We start from the raw sequence: 18,167 nt of genomic DNA, 5'->3' as shown, positions 1-18,167 counted from the left end.
AAAGCCCGGGCACAGCCACTGGGATGTCCCGGGCTCCTGAAGCCCTGGGTTTGCTCCGCACTTGCTTCTCCGGCTGCCGGCAGACCACGAGTGCCCGATATCTTCGTTTGCTCTCTCCTGATAGGACCCGACATGGGGCCACAGAGCGACCGACGCGTGACGCTGCGAAGTGACCGCAGCCCAAACCACCGTGCTCGGTACCGCTGTGGCCCTGCATGGCTCTTCGGGTATGTCGCAAGAGATGTTCTGTCCGTAATTTGGTTTCGGTCAGGTTGGTACAAAGAGCGTTCCTTTTTATGTTGAGGCATCCACATATGAAGTTGTTCATGCTCCCCTCTGGTGCCCCAAAAGTGAAAGATTTCAACACAGTAATCACTGTTGGTTGCCCGCTGCTCACATTTGCACACTGACAGGTAAAAATCAAGCGATGGTATTTCCAGCTCTGCAGTGACATGCTAGCTTGAGAAAATGGAAATAAAGGTGCTTTTGCTATTGTTAGCTGCAGAGCTCTGATTTCAAGGGTTCCCTCAGCCTGGGACTGTTGATGTTAACTCCTGCACCCGGCGGCTCAGGCTCTGCCCCAGCCGCAGGAGAGGTTTACACGATAAACGGGCTTCTGCCCTGGGGCACCCACCCCCGGGACACCTCAGTAAGTCCTTTACGAAGGACTCCTGCTTCCAGGAGAATCTCCTTTCAGGACAGTAGCCAAGAAAAGCTGTACTTTGAAAGATGAGCTTCGCTGGGTATCTCTCCTCCGTGTATTAGCCAGCGGCCATTTCTCTGGGGTGCCAGTCCACACCGAAACATGGTACCACCGCATGGCAATTGCTATAAATCCGTCGAGCAGTAAGGGAACAGGCAGGGCATTTGAAATAAGGGAAAACTGCATATAGTCATTTGCTGTTTCTCTTCTGAAGGTCATTTAGCTTGGGAGAAATACACGGTGACATTTCACTGGCTCGCCGGAGCAGCACGCCGAGCTCTGTTGTGGTGGTGGGTTGGGTTTGCCTGTCCTAACGACGCTCCCAGCACATTAGTGGAGCCGCGGCTCTTCTGTATAAATCTGCTTTAGAAGCTCAAAAAGTTTGTGTTAAAATTACAAAACGTAAAAAAAAGTAAAATAATGCAAAAAAATGTGGGAACACCCTGGGCGAGAGGGGCTGCGGATGGTCACCCACGCGGGCGCTGGCACGGGGGCTCGGCTGAGACGCTTCAGACGCTGGGCCGGGTCTCCGATCCGGGGCTGCGCGGTCCCGGTCCTGCGTGCTTTTCCCACCCAGCGCTCGAGAGGCGTGGGCCTGGCGTACAGCGAGGCGTGGGCTTGGCGAACAGCGAGGCGGGGACCGCAAAGCCTGTACTAGGCAGCAAACCCAACCAGCCTTCCTCAGCGGCGCAGCACGGTTCCCACAGGTGCAGGTCGCTAGCTGGAAGACTGCGCAGATAAAATCTGCTCTGTGTAAGCCTGCCAAGACCTGCTGCACTGTATCAGCAGGTGGTGCTTTTGCAAAACTCACTTAACCGTTTATTGGAAGGCCTGTTACTAAGCGCTTTGCGCGTTAGGATCGGCCATTCGCCCTCCCCTGCCGCTTTGCGCGCGGCCCGCGGGGAGCGGGCAGCGGGGAGGAAGGTGGGCGAGCACCCTGCGGCTCCCCTCGCCAGGACAGATCCGCTCAGCGAGCCGTCACAGCCGGGCGCCGCGGGCTGCGCTTCCACCCGCAGCTCTGCACAGGGCGCTTGACGACGTTGTGACGCCGTGTCCCAGGCGAGAGTGATCAAGGGAACGGAGCCGGGTTATTCTGCCGAACTTTTATTCTGACTGATACAACACACGTTGATTTGGTACACGAACAAGCAAGTTTTTAAGGCAAACAATGATCTCAAAGTCGTCTTTCTATACACTACGGTTTCCATAACATCTTTGACAGAAGTACAACATATTAAAACTAGTATTAGAAAGACTACTGTAGTGGAATTTAAATACATCACATAAAAGGCATCTTTAAAGAAATGCAACAAAAATACACGACTCAAAACAAGTGACCGGGAAACGAAAGCTTTCATTCACACTAAACTCTTTGAATTCATTTTTGAAAGTGCATTCCTCCAGCCACGTCCCGTTACGGCAGCCACGGCTGGCAAATAGTGCTTAAACTCCTTTTCTGTAAACAAATTAAAAGCAGACATTCTTTCCCATTTTCTGATATTTAAAGTAGCTTCTTCATCTTACCGCACCCAAAGATGGACCGAACTGCCTTTTTCCAGATATGAAAGTGTCCTATTTCACTAAGAAAAGGCACGGCGTAACAAAATTATTTTAAGCAAACTAAAGTGAGACCACCCCTGGCACTTAGGAACAACGAGCCCATGGCCAGTTACTCTAGAACCCAACAAGGGTCCCTTCCCACAGCCGACTCAGGGCAATGTCACGTTTGAGCTGTTCTCTCATTACCATGTGTCTGACTGACTGTGCGCAGGAAAAAACAGCGTTCTCCTCGTGCCGCCATAAAAGAGCTGATCAAAGGGAGATTGAGTCCCTCTTCCTTGCAGAACTTCGCCCTCGCTATCCCACTTACGATCCCAGAGTCGGCTGTATGCTCTGTAAGTGCTGCCGCTCAGAAATGTCTTGACAAAGAATGATTCAGCCTACTTGTTAAGGTCATCCCGACATATTTTACAAGTGACTGGGTTTGTTTATTTGTTTTTGAAAGCTAATGTACATAAACTGAACAATATGAATCCTCAGGACAGAAGCACAGGCTTTTTATACTCCAAAATAATTTTTCAAAGAAGTGAGAATCCTGCAAGGCACTTTTTCAAGGAGAACGAGTAATATTTTTCTTTCACTGTGTTCCCCAAAGTGCTGATTAGTAAATGAGCTGGGGCTAGCAGCACCGTCAACGTGCAGGCACGTGTAGTCGTTACACCCAACGCCAGCTCGCCCACAGTGCAGCAGCTCGCCAGGGCTGCGTGGCTCCGAGCGTGGGGTCCCACAGCCTGAAGGATGCAGTCGACTCGTAACTGAAAAAGGAATTTATGTCATTAAATTGAAGAAGATGATGAGGCTGACAAAAGAAGGGCAGTACCTTACAAAATGTGCCTCTCTGTGGTTTTAGGCTGGCTCTTGAATTAAAGACAGACATCAGCTTTTAGGTTGCACTCGAACACCACTCAGATAAAATTAGATTTATGCAGACAGGGGCTTCTGCTGTCAGATTAATTATTTCTGTTTGATTGTTACGAAGATAAGCAATTAGACAACGCAGTAGCAGAACAAGAAAAGTGAGTAGCCAGTTTCTCTTTCGAGCGGTTACTTTTATAGACAAAGGAAGAGAAGTAAAAAGAAAGGTCCTGTGCAAGGAATTCCCAGCAGATGCAGGATTACATTTGCCTTTAAGGCCCCTGAATTCAATACTATATCGCACATAGTATATGGTGTACAACTATATGATGCATTGTATTTTATTGCACTTGCACCTAATTTCACCCAAGAGGCCATGAAACAGGAGACATTAGAGGCCATCATCTACGAAAGGGTGAAGAAAACGAGGACAAAATGTAGCCCTTGTAAAGATAAACTTCAGATGTGACACAAACGGATTAGAACTCAGTTTTCTAATAAAACCTGAAAGTTACCTGGGGGAAAGACCTGCCTAATGCACACTTCTACCCACCCCTTCCAGTCTGCTTTATTTTAAAAATGCCCAAAGCTGCCATATCTCTCAAATTTGTCTTTTTGGAGGAAAGAAGAAATAAACTATTATGGGGTACTCTTTTGGCCACTTTGCAGGACATTTTAGTAATGAAGAAGTTTTGAGTGGCATCCCCATTACTTAAAAATCATTTGATGTTCATTTTATTCCTGGACATGTGCGTTTCCAACTAAAACAACTCATACGAAAGCAGTATTTTTGGCTTTGTAAACCTTTGCCATTAATCTACAGGAAGAAGAACATTTACTGTCTCTTACAACCTGTTTATCACTCTCTCCATCTGCTCAAAGTAGTTTTATAGTGTGCTTTGCAAACGGCAATTCTTGTTATGCCTGGGTATTTCACAGGCTGCTATTTAAAAAAAAAAATCATAAGATTTCTCACTTGTGCTGTTTGTCCCAATGCTACATCCTCCTCAGCAGATGAGCTTACTTCAGCATCCACGCAGAATGAGTATTTATCAGGACAAAGCCATGCGTCATGAGACTCGTGCTACCTTCAGCTCTCGAAAGAGAATGAGGCACCATCGTGGGTACAACACAACCTTTTCAGTTTTAAGCCACTGAAATCCAAATAAAGTCTCCTAAGTTTGTCTTCCTTTAATTCTTGTATTTTTTGCCCCTTCCTCCCCTTGTTCCTCCAGAAAAAAGGAGAATGACTCTCTGAAGTAGATAATCTTAGTATTAAAATATATATAGGAGTGGGCCTCTTCAGTAACTGAATCTGTTGAATCTGTTCCAAGTGTCGCCTGATAGGAAAACCATTTTTTCTACCTTAACGCAAGAAAATTCCCTCCAAACTCTATTTTAGGCACACAAAATGTCATGTTCTGCAGCTCAGTTATGAATAGCAATAACAACAGAATGCAGAAACAAAACCAAGTCCTTCTGTATTTGAGAATTTTTGGCACATTGGATAAATAATTATTTGGCACTATAAGTCCACTCGGTAATGCCATTTTCAGCTATTCATGCAGATGCTAACATGTTACAGATACCCCAGTTCACAGTAAGACTTGAAACTACTCGTTGGCAAAAGTAGCTTCCATGCAAATGGATCAATGCTCCTTCATGCCGTTGTCCGTCCAATTTCCTCGGACAAGGTGATTGATCTCTCTTTCCAGTCATTGTTAGAGCACTTGGAGACAGCGCTGGCTGCTTGACAGAACTTCTGGAGGAGGATCTTTCTGAGTAGCAGGTAAACCCATGGATCCAGTATCTGGTTTAGTGAGGCCAAACGCACAGCTGTCAAGAAGAAATTGCATTCCTTGCGCAGTTCCGAGCTTTGGGCTTCATGAGAGAATCCCTTGCAGGGTTCAAATGATGTGTGGCTGAAGATCATCTTCAGCATCGTTATCTACGGAAAGTTAGGAGGAAAAAGTGATATATGTTAAGAGACTGTTATCTGTATATCACTATATGCAAACATCCCTGAAGACAAAATCCTGTCAAGAAATTTTTCTCCTCAAAATTCAATTCAAACTGTGATCAGAGCAAATAAGCATTGAGAGAGCAGCTCAGTTTGTGTGTGTGTGTACAATGAGTGATAAACACGATACCTTTCAGCTACCAGCCAGATTTATTTATAGATCTCATGCTAAAACAAGGCAGCACATGCTGCTTCCCTGCTTGAGACGCAACAGAAAGCTGTGCTAAATCCTACAGGTTCAAGACGGCCTTGGCTAGAAGGGGAAATTACTGACCTTGCACAGCTGATTTAAAGGGACTCATTTTATCCTTATCGTATTATCACAATTACAAGGAACAGCTGAATAACTCATCATGGGTAGAGCTCTTCAAAATTACGTTATGAACAGTAAATGTCAGAAAAAAGAATTTCAAATACAAAAATGTCTTCGTTTTTTTTAAAGCTAAGATGTTTTATTCTCTGACTTCTCAATTTTAGAATTTGATTTTAAGGTAAACTATTCTGCTTATGAACTGAGCCAAATTAAAAGAAAAGGGTTAATAATGGTGTTTTGGGCTAGGAGTCAAGAAAACATCTGAAGTCGACAGAAAAAAAAATCTTTGTCTTTTGTCAAAAGCCACAGACTGCATTTTGTGTTAACCTGACCTATATTTCCTCCTTTCCCCTCTCCGTTCAGCTCCCCCAGTGACCAGAGTGATATATTTAGGAATCTGTTTCCCACAGCATCTGAACTGGCATGACCGAGAGACACTATTTACACTGCAAAATGTTTCACACAAGTAGAAGTTTCCGTAACAGATGTCTCCCATACCTCACAGCATGGATCAGCAAGCTCTGGCCTGGGAGCTAAAAGCTACATGCAGGATGATTTGTTGGGGATTAAATGCCATCAGGCATGGTAGCACCTTGATTTACAATACTAGTTACGCAGCATCGGGCTGTCGGGGTCCTGCCGTGGGCGTTACGTGGATGGCACATGTCAGAACACAAGCACTGTCAGCAACAGTCACTCATTTATTCAGAAAAGCCAAAGAAGAGGCAGCTTTGATTAATACTTTTGCCTCCAAATCTGTACTTTAAGGTAATTTTATCACTCGTATTTCAAAGTGTCAGCGAAGATAACATGCTGTCAGTACGGTACAGGCAGCAGGGAGGATCCATTTTTCTTATGCGCTGCTACAAGGCTTCTAATCTTTAAAAGACTTATAAACTGAAGACTGCACTATAATGATTCAATCAACTAAAATAACAATACTTAGTGCGGCCTCATTTTCCAAATTAAGACATAAACTTGCTTTACAGCTATCAATGCCTTGAAACACAAGGACAGCTTTACTCTCCCGTTACAGACTAGAGCGGTGACACACTGCCGAGGGCTGCGACGGGCTGCATGGAAAACCTCTGACTGCAGAAGAACCCAGCCTGGGAGCTGCAGATCTCCAGCCACAGGAGCACTGGTTTTGTTACCAGGCTGCTGCTTATTCAGCTAAAAACGGTGAGAAGCTTTTTGTTTGTTTGTTTGTTTGTTTTGTTAAACTGGTGAGAGAGCTCACCAGAGCTGGTGTTCTGATGCTCTCATATACTAATATATAACCATGGGAAATAATGAATCACATTTTGAAAGATGTCAGATAGATATGATTTTCCATGGTTTAATCAGTATCTGTTGTCTAGTTTTCTCCTGAGCTTTCTGTTCCAACTAGAGCTGCTTAAAAATCTATCTCTTTAGAGGCTTTTAGTTGCTTCTCTACAGAAAAGCTACATTAGATTTTGTATTGCGATGTTTTTTTCCAGGAGCCCATAAACACAGGGATCAAAACGTCTTCCGAGCAGGCACTTGCCATGCAACTTGCTGCCAAAGGACATGCGTCCCAGCTGTATAACGGGGAAAATTCCTGTGCTCTTACACCTGGCTGTGATGCTCAATGAAGCTCTCGGGTGCTTTAGAGCAAGGAAAAAGGCAGAGCTGATGTGAGGATGGGGCACGCTTCACAACGCACGTCAGGTCCCTGCCTTCTCGCTGGGCGCGGGGTCCTACCGCGGACTGAAGCCGGGCAGCGGGAAGTGACCTGACACTTGGGAAGCCGGGGGTAGGGCCCGAGTGCTACACGCTGTACTCCCAGGACAGGGCTACTGAATGCCTAACTTTTCCTGGACAGGCCCTTTTTTTTGCTTGCAAATCCCTTCTGGGCATGACTTGAAGATCTTGACTGTCTGAATTTACTGTCTGGAAATCCTGCAGTAGGTCCACACATTTTGATGTGTCTACTGTGTATGTGAAGGAGATGGATACCTATGCACAGTGGCTCTGATGCACGTCTGATTTGCTGTCTTTGCAAAGGTCAGTGGTACCATACACTAAATAAACTGGCAGCCAGTCCTGAAAATGCAAGGAACAGCCCGAGGGACGAGACTCGCAGCCAACTATTCACAGCCCTGTCCAACTGCCTGACTTCAGCCTCTTGAAAGAACCAAGACAATCTGCACCAGCAGCAACACAAGCCCAGTGATCCCAGCCAAGGCTTTCCCGTAGAAGGCTGTCTTCAGAGTGGAGTGTCACCCAGAAAGGGCACGTCTGGAGTGCTGCTGTCCCCACAAACTGGGACAGTCAGAGCAAGAGCGACCAGGAGCAGAGGCTACAGGGGAGGATTTTTCCATTCAAAGGGATATTCTGGGTGCCAGATCAATAACCATGTGTTGACCTTGGAAAGACTTAGATGAGTCCGGAAGGCAGGGCAGCTCAGACAGCAAACTAGAACTGTTTTTGTTTCTTTAAATAGAAGCAGTTGAGGATTCCATCATTTAATTTAAATAAAAATGAAAATAAGTAACCACTGGTAGAGCTTTTTAAAAATACAGATAGATACAGATCCACACCACATGGAACAGCCACTTGTGCACCAGACCCACACAACCACAACCCTACCGCTTCCTCTGCCACCTCCAGCTGTTTAGGACACGGCCACTGTCACTGTCACAGCTCGGTCTACGCTGCCTGCAGCATCTGCCTCCTGTGCCCACCAGAGTCCAGCACAACCCTCCTCCTGATGGGACGGCAGCGTTACCATGCCGTAAAGCGTAGCAGTATGATGTGAATGTGCTGTGCCCACGTTACAGCCAATGGAAACCACACCGCATTTGGCATTCCCAGTATTTGGATGACTTCCTCCCACATCAGCTCTTCTAGCTCTTCCGCTGGGAACTCTGCAATGACCCTTGTTTTGCAGACCTTGTTGTCTTGTTCTTTTGTTAGTGAACCCATGGAGCGACAAAAATATCAGGCTAATAAAATACATTTTCCAAGGAGACAACTGCTGCTTATTTTTGTTTTCATTACATAATATTCCTTTACTGGAACATTTGTTGGATCAACAATTGCTCTACTGGAAATTTTATTTGTTTGATATCCTTAGAGGTTGTTTATCATGGCCCATACTGGTCTTCCAAAGGAATTAAAAGAAAAACTGCAAAAGGTAGAGGAACAACATCAGGTGGAATAAAATCAATGGAACTACACAATTTATGCCAATTAAAAATTTGGCTCAAAATGCATAGAGTAATATAGTTGATAATGGTATTTATTCAATTGGAGTAGATAAAACTTTACTGTTATCACTGAATGTAGTTGTATAATAACATCAAACCTCCACTGCTCTGGTTTCAAACTTACAACCAAAGACAAGATGCGTTTTGTGAGATATCTTTACAGTGTTTTGAATAAAGTTGGACTGTAGTACGCAAGAACTTTTCAGGGTTGTCTCCTAGGCTCCCCAGCTGGCAACCCTCACTGTGATATATTGCCACTAGCTTAACTTTACATGGGCAGCCTGCGTTACCTCAGGGACTCCCAGGCAGCTTACCATTACATTGCAAAGATTTTAGAATGAACTTCCATTGCAGTTAGGAGGAAAAAAAAAAAAAAAAAAGACAAAAACTTTCCCAAAGGTATTTTTCCAGTTTTACAAACTATGTTGGAAGCTGCTGCTATCTGCAGCAAAAGATGAAGAATAAAACAGCTGATGTGCTTAAAGGTGCATATTATTCAGCCAAGCAAGAGCTGAGTAGCTGGTCTGGAACGTGGGGTAAGAATCTGACGGGAAACTCCTAGTCCCAGGTTGCAAAATCTTTTCTTGAGATAGCTTCCAAAAAACCAAACATGTTTTCTATGCATCATGAAGACAGGAGGATTCATCCTCTTACGCTGCTTCTCCTCTCCCATTAGCCCTAATCTGTTGCTTAAATACTTTTCTCACACATAAAGCAGCGAGCCGTAGAAGGAACAGAGGACTCTCCTGATGAAATACAAATAGTGGCTGTGGTGAGTGAACCATGGAAAGCCACAATGGAGAGGATATGAATTGTCCTTGTAATGACTACCAATACCTATAGTCACGTACCATCTTGTTTTAAAATCAAAACTGTAATTTTGTCTCATTAAATTTTTAGGACTCTCTTCTGCCACCTCTGCTGAAGCTGAGGCAGAATGAAAGACTTCAGTTTGAGCAGTTCAAATGCCATTTTGGGGTCTGCTTGTGGACTCCTGAAGGAGAACTTCCCACTGCCTAGCATGGACATGGATTTCTTTTTTAAAGTAGAAATACTGCCTGTTGCAGGCAAAGCTAAGACAAGTCCAGCCAACTAGACTACAGAGGGGCACGTCTGGCATCCGCACCACCTTAACCGTGGTTCACCCCCTCACTGTAGCTGCTCATCCATCAGACTGACAGTAATCCAGAAGGGATCGAATTTATATGGCACCTGACGATCTACCTTTATTAGCAACCTTCTTGCAGGAGGGCAATGCAACACCTCCTGGTGTGCACGGCCCACAGATGTATCGATATGTCTTGGGAAGAACTGCTTCTCAGAGCCGGCTCCGCATGAAGGCCGCACTGCTTTCTGCACCGCACATCCGGCCCGTGCGCAGGCAGCGCTGCGTGCACTGCTCTCTCATCTGCCACCCCACAGGACGCTCACCGGCAGAGCAACCTCAAGCAAATCACTTCTCCGTTCCTGAGAAACATATGACAGTGAAATCATTTGCAGTCCTGTTGGAGAATTACTGGAGAAGGCTGGGGATTTTAATCAGAACACGTTTACAGAAGGCTAATAATGCAGGGAATGATGACAGGTCCCATCGAAGAAGTCTAGTGGGCTTCCAAGAAACGTGGTCTAATTTGTACCACTTGGTTGTGACTAAGTGGCCCATTTCTTATCCAGAGAAATACAGTCCAGCAAAATGCAGGTTTTTGCCTGTAGGAGCTCCACAGGCCTTCCGGGCCAGCATGGCCAAACGGAAGTGATCAGGACGCTGGGACAGTTTTGAAACAGGCGGCTGTTTCAGCCTCGGATGGAAGCAGAGCATTAGCGGGAAGAGTTACTGGTTCAGAGAAAAGGAGCCATCTATTTTCCTTGCAGCTCAGTGATATCAGTGTCTTTTTTTCTAAGTGAAGGTGCTTTGTGTAACTATGTTTTGCACAAGTGAAAATATGACAAAATAATGTTTTTAATAAAAATACCTGTAAAGGAGAATGTATTTAATGTCTGTCTGACAGAAGGGTTAAGGAGAAGAAGTATTTTAATAGGAAAAGCAGCAGAATACCAGAGCATTTTGGCTTTAAATAGCCTTGAAACAAGTCTGAGTGAATAATTTTGTAGCCTGGAGCTCCAAAAGAATTATTATGAGAATTCCAGTTTGTGCTGCACCGGTGTTTCTGTTCAATCAAGGAATAGCTTCCTCTGTTTTACCTCAGACTCATTTCAATCTGCTGTCAGTTTAGTTCAATGGTTATGCTCCACAGCTGAGCACCAAAATAAATAGAAGATTAGTGTGAACTGGAAACCACTTATGATAAAGCAATATCTTATTTAAGTGGAGTGTTTCCCAGGTTTTCCATGCTGAATTCGAGTAAGATCCTGAGCGCACAACAAAAGGAGACAATGCCTGCATCATATATGCACTTCCGCTCTTCTACCAAATCCAGCATAAATCAAGAAAAGGTGGGACGCTTCATTAAGCTGTGTAGAGCACAGACACTATCATCAAAAGTTTCACTTTTCTGTTAAATCTCATCTGATTTTCTCATTTTCCTCAACAGATCAAGTCTAAAAATACTGTCTGTGTAAAAGGGCATTGTTTACCTAATAGTAATAGTTGTCAGAATCCGTTAGTTCTCCATTATAAAACTCAGATTTCTTTTTTTAAAAAACCAAAAATCTCCTCTGAAAATCCCTGGATTCCTGTTCCAACTACATTTCTTACAACTGCTAAATGATGCAGCTATCGGTTAAGCGAGTTCTGCAATCTGGCTTTCACTGAGAATGCACTTGCATTACTCCCTGGTGACTCTTCCAAAAATCTGTCCTCTTATTCCTAATTTGTACTTTGTAGTTGTACAGGAAACATTGAAGTGTGTGTATAAATATGCTTCCATAGTCATGACTCTTGATTTCGAGAATACAAAGACTGGAGAATATGCTGACTAGCCAGAGAAGTTTTGCAGAACTCCACAGAACAAGTTATATGTTTTCAAGTGCTGCTGCCGCACAGGGAAGTGAACTGTTCGCAAATTCGCTCTGGATTACGGCTGTGTCACCCAGGGAGGCAGCAGTCCTCCACACGATCGTAGAAAGCATGCAAAGCGTTGCCAACCAGTATCTCTTCAACTGGCTCTGCCTTTGACTCGGAGCGTCAGGCTGCTCGTCCGGGAGTCAGTTCACCTTCCGTGGCCAACCTCCGAGAAGCCCTGCTCTCTCCTACCAGCTCCCCGAGCGTTCTCTGGAGGGGTCAGCGTTGTTTACAGCAGGCTCTCTGGCCGGGGCTCTGCTCCATTAACTCACCCCATTAACACTTCCCACAGATCCATTCAGTAGAGCGGGGGCAGCTGTATCAGTTTGACTTCTGTTAAATCTGCAAAAACGCCACGGGAAGCAAACCACCAAGAGGCATCCCTGCATCCTCACTGATTTTTCTGAGTACTCAGGTTCTGAAGGCAGAGAAAAAGTGTCCCTCATCTCAGGGATTTTCTCTCGATGCTACAGGGCTGGTTAGAAGCTCAGGTGCAATAGCTCCATGGCCCCTGGGCTGGTCGAGGGAGCAGCACGGGTTCTGCCACCTTGGCTGCGGAGGGCAGGGCAGAACCTGCGTCCCAACGGAAAGACTACAAAAGCAAGGGCTGAGAGGCAAACATACTTCCTTCATTTAATAAATGCCTTCTAATTTTTTCATCTGTTTAATTATGGACAAGCATGCAACAGTTAACTTTGGTAAAATAAAGAAATCCTAGTGTCTCCCCTTGGGACTTAACTGCACACGTCAGCGGGACAGCGGGACGTGCCACAGCAATGGAAGCGGCTAGCCAAGGTGTCCGGGGCTGCAGGCGACCCCTGCACGGAGACACAGAAACAGTGGCAGGGCAGTCTCCTGGCTTAACTTACCAAATCTAACCTTCTTTGGGGTTTGAGGAGCAGAACTTCATTCTTTGCTCTCAAGTTCTCATTTTCAGTGTGGTTTCATATTTTACTTTCATCACAAGCTGTTAATGATCTCTAGAAAGTTTGCTTATAGCCTCTGACTTATTTTGGGGCGGGGTTATTTTGGAGATTTGGTGGAATTTTAATTAATTTACAAGGATAACATTACTTCAATTAATTTGTTTCCTATTTGTACCTCATCCCCATCAGCCATTAGCTTTGTCAGGCATTCCTCTCGTCACAGCCCCATTTATGAGAGCTCAAGCTCTCTGTGCACAAGAAGGAAGAAAAATCCTTCTCTGGCCATAATGTACCTTTCACGTAACTTCAAAATTACCATAGCTAGCTTCAGCCCTTTCCTGTTTATGGATCCCAAGTACAAACTTTCCAAAAACCACACTGTCCTCTGACAGCAGAACAAGCTGGCCTTTTTAGATGGAGTACCGGGCTCCTGGGTGTGCCCTGGTCCCACATGGCAGAAAGAGACGTGGATTCAGCCTCCTCCACTCCCAAATCATGAGGAGGGGTTTACCCCAGTTTGACAAGAAAGAAAGGGCATAAGTGAGGAACAGCAAAATAGGGAAAAGAAATGCAAGGGTCCTTTAAAAAAACAGGAACAAAAAGCCCTGAACACTGCCATAAATAAGATACAGTGAGCGATCTGCTGAAAACCAGAGGGCACTCGCAAAGTCACAAGTCGTACCTTTTCTCATAAAGCACTGAAGTAAGTTTTGCTACAAGGTGGGAGCAAATCAAAAATCGTAAATGGCTCTTTCCCATGAGCACAGGGCTCCATCACGGTCAGGTCTTGATAAACTTCCTCAGAGTTTCCCCCAAATGAGGAACAAGCAGGTTCTGGTTCCCCTTGTCCTGTCACCTTCAGACCCCTATGGTGCTGGCAAGCAGGTACGACGTGCCAGGCAGGGGTACAGCATGCCCGCCCTGCCGCCGGAGCCCGCTGCCGGCGCCAGCTGCTCCCCCTCCCCTCTAAATCTGCCCGTTGTCTGCCTGGTGCCCGTGGCTCTGCGCCACGAGCGCTGCAGACTTCAGTGTCCTGCTCCCAGACCCACAGTCTCCTCGCGTCCTGCCCTTCTCCTCTGTACAAGACCCTAGTTTTCCTCAAGGTCCTCCTTTAGACTCCAGTTCCTTTGTCTAATTTTGCCAAATATGCTGCGCTTTGGCTATCCTCTTAGACCTCTCCCAGCTTTCCTCCTACCAGCTCTCCACACCTGACATCCCCCAGGCTCTGTCCCTGCCCCTGCTTTCTTTCCTCAGAGGCCGTTCATGGCCTCACCGTCCATGAGGAACCTGAACCACCGGTGCCTCCCACCCCGCCCAGGCCACGCTGCCTCCTGCCCGAAGGGAGGGAGGGAGGAGGCCTGGGCTTACCCCACGGCGGGCGGTGAGGTGACCTACCAGCAGCGGTGACCAGCAGGCCGAGAGGACACACATGATCCCCAAGAGCTGGATCAGTGTCTCGATGGTGATTCTCCCCCACTGCTTGCTGGAGCGTGACACGGTCGCTTTGGTCCGACAACGAGACACCAAGGCCTTGATGGTGGCCAGGTTGCACGCCACCGTCACCACGAGGGAGAGGAGCCCCAGGATGGCGAAGGTGGAGGCGAAGAAGAGGCTCCCGGTGAGCTGGCTGTCGCCGGTGCTGATGAAGCACCAGGTTCCGGGCCACTGCAGCGTGTACTGGCCCAGGCCGGCGATGGGCAGGAGGGCGAAGGCGAACACGGCCAGCCAGATGCCGAGCAGCACCGTCTTCGTCACCCACGTCTTCATGTGGCTGGCGTACCAGTGGGGCGCGCGGATGGCCAGCGTCCTCTCCACGGCCATGGCGCTGGCGATGAAGAGCGGGCAGAGGCCGAAGACCGTCATGCTGAAGCCGAAGAAGGCGCAGAGGTGGCACGAGGGGTCGATGGCATCCCAGGCGCGGCCGGACAGGTAGACGGAGATGACGATGGGGCTGGTCAGCAGCTGCCCCAGCAGGTCGGTGAGCGCCAGGGAGCCGATGCACAGCAGGAAGGACCGCTTCCGCCGGCTCTCCTTGGCCCGGTAGCTGCGGGAGACCAGCAGCATGGCCAGGGCATTGCCCACGATGCCCGCGATCATCATGGTCAGCGGGAACGCCACCGAGACGGCGCTGCAGCCCTCCGCCGCCCGCCCCGTCCCGTTGCCCCTCTGCCGCATGGCACCGGCCTCGGTGCCGTTGGGGTCGCCCTGGCAGTGCGGCCACCGGCTCATCCCGGCGGACTACCGCGGCGGCGGAGGGGCGCCGAGGGGCCGGCCCATGGCGGCGCGGAGCGCTGAGGCGAGGCGCGGCGCCGCCGCTCGGCGCGCAGTCGGGCGGGAGCCCTTATAAGGCGGGGGCGGGCGGGAGGGAGGGGGACGGCCCTTCCCGCCCTGAGGGGACGGGAGAGGCGGCCCGGCCCGGCCCGGCCGCGCACCTCCGCGGAGCCCTCGGCCGCGGGGCCGGGAACGCTGCCGTGCCGCAGAATGGGACGGGGGCCCCGGCGGCCGCGGCCCGCCGCGGGGACGACTCCCTCAGGCGGCCCGCCGCGACGGGGGCTCCCGGCCCGGCCCCGGCGCGATCGCGGCGGCGGGCGCTGCCCGAGCCGGTCCGTGAGCTCTGCTGCCCCCGGGCGGCACCGGCGCTGTCCCCGTCCCCCGCCCCGCCGCCGGCCCCGGCGGCGCTGAGGATGCCCGTGCTGTGCTGCAGCGGCTCGGCATCTGCCATCGGGGTCTCTCCCTGCCCTTCCCGCCCGCCTCGCTCGCTGCCGGCGCAGGCAGCCCCCCGGCCGCCCTCCCGCTGGCGCCGCCGGGAGCTGAATCCCCGCCGAGCGGCTGCGGGCAGCGCGGGGCAGCCGCTCCGGCCGGCGGGAGCTGCCGGTCCCCGGGCCGCCGGCTGTCCCTGCCCGCGCCTTGCAGCTCCGGGGCGTCCTTGGATGCCGGGGTGGCGACGAATGCGATGTCTTCGTTCGTTTTCTCCTTTCTTTTCCTGCTCTGTTTAGCTCTCGGGACTCTGTTTTAGCACGGTTCAGGCTCGCCCAAGTCGTTTCTCCGTTCTCAGGCCGTAACTGGCTTGGTTAACCGCGGATAAATAAACGGACACCCCCAGCTTTTAGGTGAGAGAGTACCTGACCAGCCAAAACAGCCCCTGCGTTGAAGCACCTTTCGCTTTATGCCGTTTCTATGTTCTCATGGCGTCGGGAGCTTGGCGGGGCCCGGCTTTGCTCCGGCCCAGGTAACAACCAGTCAGGGAGCCGACACGGATGGTGGTTACCAACCCTTCCTTCACGTTACAATAATTTCTTTGCTTATGAATTTCCAATCTTGCTCTATATAGTCAGCTACCGCTAGGGATTGAACTCATTTTTCCTGTGAGAGCAGAGTTAACAGTTTTAAGAAGTTGTAAGTTTTATGGGTTAAAAGTGCTATTAACAAAGTCCAGGTTTTACTTTGCATGGCCAAGTGTGCCCAGGCTAAATCATGAAATGGGAGGAGCCACATTTCTCATAAATAAGAACCATGTTAGAAGTTATGGCTTGCTTTATAAATGATTGACCTGTGGCTTGTTAATTCTCTACTTTCTAGAACAAGTACGGCAATCTGTCCTTAAATGAAGGAATCCAGAACTTTTAATCTTGCAGATATACAGCAGGATGCCATTTGCAAAATAAGTCCAGTGCTGGGAACAATATTCACGCTAAACTCGGATGTACACAGCTTCAGGAGAAAGTCTGGAAAAGCAACGAGGGGAAAATATCCTTTCCCCTCTCCCCTTTTTAATCCTAACACTGAGGCAGTGATTTGGAGCTGCTGTGAGTTCAGCAGGCATTTTCTGCACCCCCCTCCACCATTTGGAAAGCTTCTGTGCCGTCGTTCGGTACTGTGCTTGGTATTTCTGCCCCACCGTTCTACAGCCGGAGTTTGCCCCCGTTAGCTTAGTTGTGTGTTATTTCTGGATGAAAGATGCTTTCAGTTTATTAGTTCCATTTTCCAAACTAAGCATGAAGCACTCTACAGACTTTTTTTTTTTTTTAAATGCATGTGTAAGCAACCTGTTTTCCCAATAAATATATACCACTCATTTTGGTAATGGGAGGACAGGTAAAGTTAGTAAATCGTGCAGGACTTTGCTGAAAGCCGTTGCCGTAATTGTTACAGGAGCATTACTTCCTCCTGTTGCTCCCTTGTCCAAATATTGGAAAAGTTTGCACAAAGATCTATACTTTCAGCATTAAAAAAAACCAAACAACCCACAACAACAAAAAACCCCAACCCAACACAAACACCATCTTAGCTGTTATTTCTGATTAAAGAACAAAAAAAATCCTTTCTGTTAAAGAAAGTCCAGACAGAAAGTTCTATGACCAGTGATGCATTTTGATTAATGCTCCAAGAACAAACTATGGCATTGATTAAAAGCATTAGCTGCAGCGTTTCTTTCCCTAAAGCACATGAAAGCTGTAGCATAGACTCAAGCAGAGGTAGGATCCCAGAGAGAGAAACTCCTCCAACAGGAATGGATCATAAAGACAGGCTGATCCTGCGGCCTTGCCTTTAGCCGAGAAGAGTGAAGGGCGCGCTGCCGGCACTGGAGGGGACGTGGGACTAGCCTGGCCCTTAAAACGTCCATTGGCTTCAGTCAAACTTTTTTTTTTCCCTATTTAAAGTATCTTTTCATACTGCGTAAGAATATTCACTGTAGGATCTCAGTAACTCAGCTGATACCTGACTTGAAAAGGACTGGAGCCTTAAGTCCTTCCATTCAAACATCACGGTTACCAGTTAGAGGTGGTGACGGAGAACAAAACTTCTGCTCCCAGCCCCTCCATTCACATCCTGTACCATCCCGGCAATGCCAAACTCCATGGGTCAGCTCTCGATTTTCAAAATTTATTTTTAAGAAGCCTTTTCCAATACCTGGATGAGAGGCACAATGCTCTCTTCCTATTTAAAGTTATCCTGCCCTACATGGAAGTTTTCAACCTTTGTCTAGCAGTGCTACATTGAAATTAGAAAGGCTTCAAGTAAATGTGTTCAACGTTAGGATTTTTCGCTACTTTTGAAATGTTATTTATGCTCATTACTCCCTAAAGGCGGAGCGATGACAGTGCCATTGCATTTAAAATGCTGTCATTTGAAACACTGGCCTGCTGATCATCAACAACGTGCAAAAACCCCCAATGGAGTAAGGCACAGCAAAGGAGCAAATGCCTCGCGCTGAAAAGGATGAAAATGGCGCAGATTACGAGGTGTAACAACTAACTTGCAGTAGGCCACTGTCACTAAGTTTAAGTTTGGGGGTTAGCGAGAGGAGCGAGCTCACACAGCGACTGTAACCTCCGGTGGTTCATCACCCTTGCTTGCATCAGACAGCAGTGTACAGGAGTTAGCTACCTGGTGTGGAGATGAAGCAATCTTGTTTTAAGATGTACCAACATGTACATTTTAATGCTTTTTATTATTATCTTATCTGAAGAAAAAAAGAAACATTTTTCAGTAGTGGATTTTACTCTGTTGCCAAAGGTACAGAAAATTAGTCTA

General features: G+C 47.8%; 1 protein-coding gene across 2 annotated transcripts; it reads right to left on the bottom strand.

Moving 5' to 3' along the window:
- Positions 1–1,859: 1,859 nt before the first annotated feature.
- PTGER3 (prostaglandin E receptor 3) lies at positions 1,860–15,046 on the bottom strand. Of its 2 annotated transcripts, XR_012043372.1 has the most exons (3): positions 14,028–15,046; positions 4,095–5,066; positions 1,860–3,018 (listed from the first exon to the last, which is right to left on the bottom strand). XR_012043372.1 is itself a non-coding variant. In XM_072867368.1 (2 exons), the coding sequence occupies exons 1-2, from the start codon at positions 14,859–14,861 to the stop codon at positions 4,779–4,781; spliced, it is 1,122 nt and encodes a 373-aa protein (XP_072723469.1). In that variant the 5' UTR covers positions 14,862–15,046; the 3' UTR covers positions 1,860–4,778. The 2 variants fall into 2 exon arrangements, 1 of the variants encoding a protein (XP_072723469.1); XM_072867368.1 differs by having other exon boundaries at positions 1,860–5,066.
- Positions 15,047–18,167: the final 3,121 nt, after the last annotated feature.

Source organism: Ciconia boyciana, chromosome 7, assembly GCF_034638445.1.
Source record: "Ciconia boyciana chromosome 7, ASM3463844v1, whole genome shotgun sequence".
In the NCBI taxonomy this organism is placed as follows: domain Eukaryota; kingdom Metazoa; phylum Chordata; class Aves; order Ciconiiformes; family Ciconiidae; genus Ciconia; species Ciconia boyciana.
Note: the sequence above shows the minus strand (reverse complement) of the source record. Positions and strands in the feature narration are given on the sequence as shown.

Bases quoted from the DNA above. Each gene is read 5' to 3' on its own strand.
- PTGER3 (XM_072867368.1), bottom strand. From the start codon at position 14,861: ATGAGCCGGTGGCCGCACTGCCAGGGCGACCCCAACGGCACCGAGGCC. The intron at 5,067-14,027 runs GTAGGTCACCTC...AACTTTCCGTAG, and splicing joins CCTGCTGGTCACCGCTGCTG to ATAACGATGCTGAAGATGAT.